This window comes from Aythya marila (genome assembly GCF_965140915.1).
Source record: "Aythya marila genome assembly, chromosome: Z".
In the NCBI taxonomy this organism is placed as follows: Eukaryota; Metazoa; Chordata; class Aves; order Anseriformes; family Anatidae; genus Aythya; species Aythya marila.
In genome coordinates, this window is record NC_139080.1 from 61,740,892 (window position 1) to 61,750,831 (window position 9,940).

At 35.0% G+C, this 9,940-nt stretch overlaps 1 protein-coding gene across 1 annotated transcript in view; it reads left to right on the forward strand.

The window, feature by feature from the left end:
• Positions 1-6,164, forward strand: part of WDR36 (WD repeat domain 36) — a gene marked incomplete at its 5' end in the record, with an annotated part of 33,535 nt that extends 27,371 nt beyond the window's left edge. Inside the window, 5 exons of the mRNA XM_082783916.1 lie at positions 274-416; positions 1,067-1,183; positions 1,425-1,506; positions 3,715-3,902; positions 5,595-6,164. Coding sequence (XP_082640042.1) covers positions 274-416; positions 1,067-1,183; positions 1,425-1,506; positions 3,715-3,902; positions 5,595-5,744 — 680 coding nt within the window. The 3' untranslated portion in view covers positions 5,745-6,164. The remainder of the gene's footprint in view (positions 1-273; positions 417-1,066; positions 1,184-1,424; positions 1,507-3,714; positions 3,903-5,594) is intronic.
• Positions 6,165-9,940: the final 3,776 nt, after the last annotated feature.

The following is a 9,940-nucleotide window of genomic DNA, read 5'->3' on the forward strand; positions in this document are numbered from 1 at the left end:
AAGCAGAAAGTGAAAGTGTTTTCCTGTCAGTCTTTAAAATTTTGTATTTCCAGTTCTACATTTTAGCCATAATTGTTCTCAATTTAGTATTTCACTGTGTTGACAAAGTTTTGTTTCTGTGGTTTGTCAACTATTTGTTACTCTAGCACCCATGTATCTAGCTCCCAATGCATGTTTAAAACAAAAAGCAAAAGAAACAATTGTGGTTTTATTTTCTTTTTTTTTTTTTTAAGTTAAGTATACATATTCATAAAAGATATCTGTTTTTGAAAGATGTGGATGTGGCAGATGGTGAAGAAACATGTGATGAAATGATAGAATACGACTCACCTGAGCAATTGGGAGAACAGCTGGTGACCCTTTCCTCATTACCTGAATCAAGGTGGAAAAACCTCCTCAATCTTGATATTATCAAGGTAATAATAATAGGCACACCATTGTTTATTGTAGTATTTAGATGGTGTTGTTTAAGAAGCAGGTTTAAAAAAAAAAAAAAAAAAAAAAAACAAACTGTTTCTTCTGTAATGCAAAACAGTTGTCCTAACTATTCTCTTGGGTATTCTAGAAATTCCTAAGAAGGAAGAACTGTTTATTAACTCTTGCCATTATTTTTTCCACAATATACAAAATAGCTGTCTGTACCAGATATGTCAATGCAGTTTATGCATGCTCCTAAATCTAAATTTTGTCTTCAAACAACCAACAGCCATTGCTATTAAACAAAAAAAGAGAGAATTTGCAAAAAATACTAGCGTACAGGCAGATGCCTGCTACCTGACTTTAACCTATAAGCTGCATTTATCTGTTCATGACACTTGATCCTGCTTTTCTGATACTGTTCAGGATTTTGAAGTAGAAGACTGCAAAAGACTACTTTTCACGGTTTCTGGGATTTGATATCCTAAATAATAGTTTTGTATTCAGTAGCAAAACATGTTTTTCTGTATGTTTACTTTTCAGTTAATCCTAGTAGTATCTGTGAAATTCTAAAAATTCATCTCTTTAAAAGAAAATTTTCACTTGTTCTTGCTATGATTGTGACTTTATTCAAATATCTAATTAACAGAAAAAAAACAAACCAAGAGAGCCACCGAAAGTTCCCACGTCAGCCCCTTTCTTCATCCCAACAGTTCCTGGTCTTATACCCCGATATGCTGCTCCAGAGCAAGAAAATGATGCACAGGTAAAAACATGACTCAATATAATAGTGTTTATCTAGTATATTTTTGCAACAGAATCTTAAATAAGATTTTTAGTCCTAATAAATTTTGCTAAAGGATTAACAGTACAGTTTTTAATGCATCTACTTTCTACTTACTGCTTTCTTTTCTGGAGCCTTTCATCCTGTCAAGAAAATAATCTGATTAAGATGTAAAAATATGTTTGCATATTCAAGTATGCTCACATACTTTTTCATGATCTAGTCAAAGGTGGTAAACATTGGAGTGCTGGCACAGAAATCTGATTTCTACATTCATCTTGAAGAAGCCCTGAGCACTAACAAATGTAAGTTGAGAAATTTCACTGAAAATTCCACTATTACTAGAAGCTAGTAATATTTTGAAAAGTTTGATTTCTAATGTGGGGCGTAAGATACACATACTACAGTAGCAAAGGCAAAAAGAAGGTCTGCTATTTATGAAGCTGAGTAGTACATAGATAGGTGATCTTTATCAGAGAAACACTGTTACTCTAGCTTGCTTGCAGCATGGATCCAAGTTCTGGCTAAAAGCTGTATATAGAAAGCAGGTAAGGTTATTAAGATATTTCTGCAGATTGTAATGCTCTCATGCAGAAAAAAATATGCTCTGTATTATTTGTAATGTAAGAAAGGAAGGGAATGATGTGGTAAGTAATAATCTGGTGGTTCACTGAAACATGAAAAATATCATTTGCCTAATGAGTTCTATTTTCAAAGGCTACTTCACCAGACATTCACCAAACTTACTTTTAGTAATAGTAGTTGCTTTATAATTAAAAGCTTAGGAAGAAGTAGCTAACTTAAATAATATTTGTTTGTTTTTTTGACATTCACTTCTTCTTGAAATTCAGTCACTTAAGGTGCCGGTGGGGTTGACTGTACCTGCTGTGTTTTTCTCTTAAACTGTGCTGCTACAAAATTATTGGAATACGGAGTTTTGGAAACAGTTGGCAATATAGCTGACTTGGAAACTTAAAGGGACAGCTACTGAAAGCTTTTTTATGAAGCAGTTCTGCTGGGAATTTTTCCTACCCCTTCTTAAACTCTTTTGAGATGAACGGCTTACTCAGATGCACTTGAAATGTGTTGTGTGCATACTTTATTATGGCCATCTGTCACAAGCAAGGTGTGGTTTTTATGCTGTGTTTTTAGTATGTCAATTAACAGTGTTCTATTAAGCTGTTTCAGAGCTGCCCGGGGAAGAGTGAAACACAAGGTGAAAATACAAAAATCTAATCAAGCCCCTGCTAGCTGGCTGCAACAGGTAGCAAGCACATAGTGGTCCCCTCGGCTGCCCTCAGGCAATAGGTCTGCTGTAAGGCTTGTGCACTGCAATGTCTGTGCTGATGTGTAGCATGGCTCTGTATTTGCTAGTTTACAGGTGCCTCTTCCAAAGGCAAGTAGGCCATGCAAGTAAGTAGTAGCGTACTAGAAGCCATCCTGGCCTACCACTGGGATGGAGACAGGGTTTTGCACCTCAGAGGAAGGCTGTAAAACATAAATTAAGATGGGCACCTTTTCCATGTCGAATGTGTACCAATTTCATACCATGATCCTTGCTTGTTTTTTTTAATCTGTCACAGCACAAAAATTAGTTAATGCATCTTTTTAGTACTGTTAATGTCACAACTGCACTTTAGTGAATGATTTTCAGAGAAATCAAATATTCATGAGTGGAATCAAATTTAAACCACCAAAGAAATACTAGCCAATGCCTGATACCATTAGTTACAATGATATGGGAGTATAAGAAGCTGCTTCTTAGCAACTTCAGAAGCTGAAATATTAATCATAAGACAATATTTAAAATTTTCTTACCAGCAGCTATGTTTGCAAACGTGTATTTTTTTTGCTGCATTTCTAAAACAGTCAATTCTCAAAGATCCAGCAATATTGTAAAATCATGAGGAAAAGCATTTATGAAGAGGAGGAAAGACATATTTGTAAATTTCATGGATTTCCACCAGGAATTTCCCCCTCTTTTCTAGAACAACAGGAGGAATTTACTTGATGAGCAATAATTCCCTTCAATGCACCAGATTGTTTGACCTCTCTTTATGTCAGTACCAGTAAACACTAAAGATCCCTAGTAAACTTTGTATTTGGTTTGTCTCTTCTAGGGTATGTTTTTAGTAACAGCTTAAAATGCAAGTTTATACTTTCTTTTGGACAAAGAAAAATACAAAATGACTGTTATCAGATACTGTGTTCATCGTAAGACACAAAAATGAAAGAAAAGTGATAAGAATGCAAAGGTGATACTTGTATTTCTCAAGGTGATTTACAAAAAAAAGAAAAAATTTTCCTCATTAGAGGTGTATTTCTCTAAGGCCTGTTATGAAAGAAAGTTAAACACAGGGTGGCATTTTGTGGAAAGCAAAAAGTAAGGAAACAGTACAAATTTGAGCTGTTACTTATATATATTTCAAGAATTTTGAAGTGCTCCTGACAGATTTTTAAGATTCTTTTATACACATATTACTGATAATGTATTGCTCGATGCTTTAACACAGATGCAGCTCCACTTAACGTGCTGAAAGACTTGGGACCATCTAATATTGAGATAGAACTAAGGAGTTTGGCCCCTGAAGGTGGTGGCTCTGTGGAGGTGATGCTAAGCTTTTTGAGAATGATTGGGATGATGCTGAACAAGAAGTACAACTTCGAACTTGCTCAAGCATACCTTGCACTATATTTAAAGGTAATTTTTTTTTTTTATTTGATTTTAGTCCTGTATAAAGTGGTCACTGTCCCTTAAAACAATGAAAAAGCTGTGCAAAATGTCTGCTTGAAAGAATTACCTTAAATGGTTTCTGTTTGGGATGGTTTACAAACGACCTGGAGACTGCATTGGATAATTTGACAGTTCATCAGGTCACAGTCAAGTAAACAGGTATAATGAAGAGGACTGTGCCAGACAGGTTTTATTCTAGTATTTGCTACTTAGGATTGTTTTATTATTTGTAACGTAGCTAACTTGTTAATGGTTGTTTACTGGTAAGTTAAGATTTGTTATATTTTAAATAATTCAATGCACGATGGCTTTGCATATCAAAGGGCTGCCTTTCTTCTGTTAACTGTTAAGCTCCATAGAACTAATAAAATTAATTGTAGATGTGTGTAAATTAGAAAGTTATTGTGATAAATGCAACAGCAGTTACTCTTAAAGTTGTTCTGTAGAAGATCTAAGAAGATCTGTATCCTTTGTGATACTCTGCTCTATGGAATTGTGAGGAAGCAATTACTCTCAGTTTAGTAGGAGAGTTGTTATGAATGTTCAGACATATGTGTTATTGAACTGAGAATATCTCAGCAGAATTAGTGCAGGGATTGATTTTATGCCAGACAAATAGGAGTTTATTCTTTGCCAGACAAAAAGGAGTTTATTCTTGGCCTTTTTTTTTCCCTTGGGTTTAAATGGAATGAATGCATGGGGCTTTCTCCACAAGAACAAGTAGTGTATATCAATAGGTCTGTAGAGTAAAACACTTCAGGATGAGGTAATGATGAATTTTTTGCCTATTTGTTACTAGTCTGTTTACGATTAGTCTTGTTCCATGGACAGGATATAATTAATAGTTGAATAGGTGGTAGAATTCATCTTTCTGTTCAGTTTTGTATTAAAGAAATTCAGTTAATGTACTGGGGACAGCTGTAGGCCTTACAAATGTACTCCCAATGTGAACTATAGCAGAATACTATAAATTCACCCTGAGATTTGTGCACACCAATATCTTTTGCTGTGGATTGGACAAAAAACAGCTCTGAGCTTAGTGAGACTTCTAGATTTATGCTGTAGTTGGGAAAATAACTATTCCATCCATTAATATATACATAAAATATACTGGCTTTCTGCAGGATTGAAATACTGCTTCTCTTTTTGCTTTACCAAGATTGTTATTTATTGTATGAAGAAAGCTACTTTTTCCCGTATCAGTAGAATACTCCAACAGCATTCTTCTTGAATTATGCAACACTGCTAATTAAAATAGTAATTCTGGTTGATCTCATGGGCATCTGTTTCATCTTTCTAGCCTGAAAATTAATTTGTGATGCAGGTTTTGGAAAGAGTAGAAAGTTACTCTCTATGGAAGTGTATGATTAAGATAGATTCAGCAGCAGCAGTGCAACTAGTAAAGCAGTAAAATATTTAAGATATTTTGCTGCCTTAGCCACCTAATACATATATGGGTGGAAAATAGCTTCTGAAAGACTAGCAAAACAGAGTCAGGATTAAATGGAGGGAATTAAAAGGAGAAGTATCCTTCATTTACTCGGGACTTTCCTAAAAGCACAGTATTGGAGTTGAATGAAGAAGCTGATACTCTGAATGTGTGGATAGTCTGTATATGTTTCACTAACTGCTTTTTTTTTTTATTATTATTATTTTCAGTTACATCTTAAGATTGTCTCATCAGAGCCAAGCCTACTGGAAGAAGTATCCAGATTGTCAACTCAACTTGAGGAAACCTGGATTCATTTACGAACTCTGTTCAATCAGAGTTTATGTGTCTTAACATACATGAAAAGTGCTTTACTATAAATTATTTAAGAGTTTTGACAATATAAAAATCCCCTCAGAAAAATAGTACAACTTATTGCCAAAAATACTGGATTACAAGAATTACACTGGGAATTTCAATGCTGTATTTTAGTCATCTGTTTATTGCAAAGTATTTTAGAACGTGCATAACTGAATATTTTGTTCAGGAAAAATGTAGTACGTGCAGCTTAAATGTACATGTTGCATTAGTTTCTGTTATCAATGAACAAACGGTTGGAAGACCGTAGATAATGGAAAGTAACTAGTTATGTTTTCATGACCAAAAATGTAAATCAGAAAGAAGAAATACAAACAAAAGTGGGAGCGTATTTTCTGTACAGGAGACCAAAACTTCTGTTGTGCTTAATAAATCCATATTGTCGATGCAAAAATAAAAAGCAACTGAATTGCTAACAAATTCTTAACGTTGGTTTAAATTTGCAAAGGAATATAAAAAATTGTATCCCTCTAAAATCAGAGTGCTTTTTGTATAAAGTTTGTAAAAGTTCTGATGTTGGCAAACTATGTTCACTATTTTGCTTCAGACACTTATTTCTGACACCAGGGATTTCTAGCAGCACAGCAAATAATGGAAGCTCAAAAAAAAAAAAAACCTGTTTTTTATAACAAGTTTCTCAGTATAATTTTGTAGGCTCAATTTCTGATGAAATTAGGAGTATTTTATTAAGAGGATTGAAAATTACAGAAATAAAAGCTTAGACTTTTGAGAAATATTTTGAGTCAAATTTTATGAATTGGTATTTAGGTTTGAAATGATAGCATTTGGGAAGAGTTTGGGAACTTATGAGAGATATCTTGAACTTTGCTGTTCAAGAGTACTGTCTATTGATAAAGACCCTTGCTGTTATTTAATATGCTTCACCTTAAAGGCATAGTATAACATGCAATTTTTATGAGTACTTGAAAGGTGGGTTCATTGCATTTGGCATGAACCCATCTGACTGAAATGATCATGTAGTTTCGTTCTTCTGTGTATGTGATTTTTTTTTTTATGCCATCTCATTTTGGGTCTTTTTAGTTGTGCATCCTGGAACAAATTATCTGCAAACATGTAAATGTAGTGTGGAGTTGTTCTGCATTGTTCTGACACTTAACTACGGTTACCACACATTTCTCTTTTCAACATTTAATATGGAATTTTATAGACGGGCATTTTAGCCAGTTAGGATTGAAAATACAGAGTCAGTGGGAGTGATGGACACCTGAGCTTTTTTATGAAGCACACTGCTAAAATTTCAAATCTTTCTTTAAAATATAGAATGATTAGTTTCTGATGGTACACTTCTCAAGAACCTGTTACTCCCAATTTTCTTGAATGGATCTGAGGCATGCCCAAATCCCTCTAATTTCAAGGTAGTAAATAATGATAAATAATGATAAAACTTATAGGTGTGCCACTGTAACTATTTGATTTAGGAGATATTAAAGAATATTTTTTTGAAGTTACTGATGTGAATCAAGCTATTAGAATATACAAAGGAGGCAGGATGTGCAGTAGTTAAATAACTTCCTCAGTGGCTGAAGGAACAGTGGAAAAAGAATTTTCCTCCTGTATGAGAGCAAAGCTCTGTCAAGTGTCAAGTCTCCAGCTGGAACAAGGAATAGATGCAAGCAGGTCCTGTATAAAAGTGGTCCCTTTTCAAGCACATTACACTGGCTTTCAGCGGTCAGCTGTTTGGATACTTCCTGACCCAGCTGTATTTTAACAATTGTGTTTAATCGTCTGTGACAGACCTGTTTGTTCTCTGCGAGTTCATCTAATCTCTTTTAGAACCTAGTTATACTCCACAATATCCTGTTGTAATGGGACCTACAGTTTAATTAGATGCTATAGGAAAATAACGTAGTTCTGTTTGCATATTCCTGACCTGCTACCTTCTAATGTGTGTCCATCCTTGTTCTTGGCAGAACTAATGTGAGAAATACTAATGGTGCTCCAGTCTCTACATGCTTCACTGTCCTTCAGCCATAAAGCAGTTGTGAAACTATATTTCATTTTACTGCGTCTGCACATGTTCTTTTTCACTGACATACATTTGTTTCAGCACATGTTTAAAACTGTATGTACGAGATCTGTCTTCAAAACTTTTAAGATTTATAGGGAGAGGTAATGTGTGGGTTGGTTTGTTTTGTTTTCGTTGGACTACCTGAAGGAGTTAGGAAAAGAAAACACTTTTTTTTTTTTTTTTTTTTTTTTGCTAAACAGGCCATTCTTCTGAAAGCAGAACCAACAAACTAAGCACTGTTGACATAACATTTGCAGTGTGGATGATCTCATCAGATGTGTTAATATAATTTATGTCATACACAGATGAGTTTTAAGTCTACCTTAAACACTTCAGTCATTTCTTACAGAAAATACTCTTTTGCTGTTTGTGATACCCCACGTACTTTTTTCATTTTTCCTTTTTTTCAACATTCCTTCTCATCACTGCTATTTCATCAGTGTTTGACTATTCATTCTTGTATAAGCTGATTCTAGTGTCTGATTTCACCATGGTTTGCTTTTTAAGTTTCTTATGATGGCCGTTCCACACAGCAACTCCTGTGTGCAGCAACCTTGTCAAGGTAGATCTCAGAAGTTACTCCAATTGTGATTTCAAGACTCTTTGGTACTCATGGATGTGTTGACACCAGACATCAGTTAGTTAGACCTTGTTCCCTGAACTTGTTGCTGGATTCGAACTCCAAACAGTGAAGATTACTTCTCTCTGAATCATAATCCTCACTTTTCTTTTTTCAAAATCTCGACTTTCTTTTTTCTTTCAAGTAAAAATTATTATGAGGAAAAATGTGGAAATGTGAAAATTAATTGATGTATACGTTAACACGTTTTGTGACCAGCACAGACACTGACTTGAAGCATTTGAGCACAGTGTATTTCAAATTTGTTAACTCTTACTTCTTCAAAAGAAATATTAGGAAAGGCCACAAGTCTGCAGATTGTTGTAACACAAGTGGTGGTGTCCCAAAGTGTGGAAAATGCTAACTTGCTTTCTGTGAATGAGAAAAGCCCAAGTATTTGTTGGCATCTTGAAATCTGGTGGTGAGCTGTGCTGAAAGAGTTTAGCATTGATTAAAGATCATCAAAATGTAAGTAGCTTTTTCTTCTGAACATTGACATCAGCAGATGTTTTCTGATCACCATGTGTTAGCCCATCAGCCTTTTAAGCCCAATGCCTCTTGTAAAAATAGTGCTTGTTAAGAATTATCTGGTGAAATATGATTGTTTTTAAAAATCATTTCCCTTTTTAGAGATGAGGAATCCAATCAGAGCCTTACCTTATGTCAGTACAAGGAGTGTGCTTGACTTTTGTAATGGATTTACAGTGTGTGTTAGAGGAGAATAAAATGCAATCTTTATGTGTCCTTTACTACCTGTGCTTTTCTGTTTGTGAAGCAGTGATAAATTACGGAAAAAGAAATGAAAGTCAGAATGCTAAGCTCCTTTTTACTGGGGTTCTACATGCTTCCCAGGAGGTTGAGTGAGCTCCCTGATGCAGTGGTGTGCATCATGCAGCTTTGCTTGTTAGTGCCAGTCACTGTAAGATTTTTCCCCACTGATGTGTGCACTGTTAGTTCACAGAAGTTTGGCTCAGTGGAGGTGCATACTATTGCTCTTACTATCCGGTGGGTTAGAGGGCTGATGAGCTGACTCCATAAGACATATAGGATGCTAGTGTTAAGAAATGTGGAGGATCTGGGGAACTATAGGTTGACCAAACTTACCTTACTCTCCAAAATAATCATGAAGCAAGTGCAGAGTGTTTTTGGAGTCCAGATACACCGAGGACAAGATGATGAAGAACAGACAGAGGAGATTCACAAGGCAGAATCATGCCTGACCAAGCTGCTTGCTTTCTAGTATCAAATTACTGGTTAGATGTACAAAGGAAGAGCTGTGAATTTAATAATAAAATTCAATGCATGTAGAACAGCATTTAATTGTTTAGTATTCTATTATTAAAAATTGCAAAATGGTAGCATTCTAGTCAATAGGCATGCTGTCACTGCAGGTTTTGCAAATTTTGGTACTTGCTCATTGCATTCTGTGCCATGTACCTTTTATACTGTTATCTGGCTTATGGGTGATAGAGGTTCTGCAGCAGAGTTGAATTGCTTGTGCAGTAACTCAGTATAATCAGCATTAAAGAAATTAATTTAGTCATGTTCTA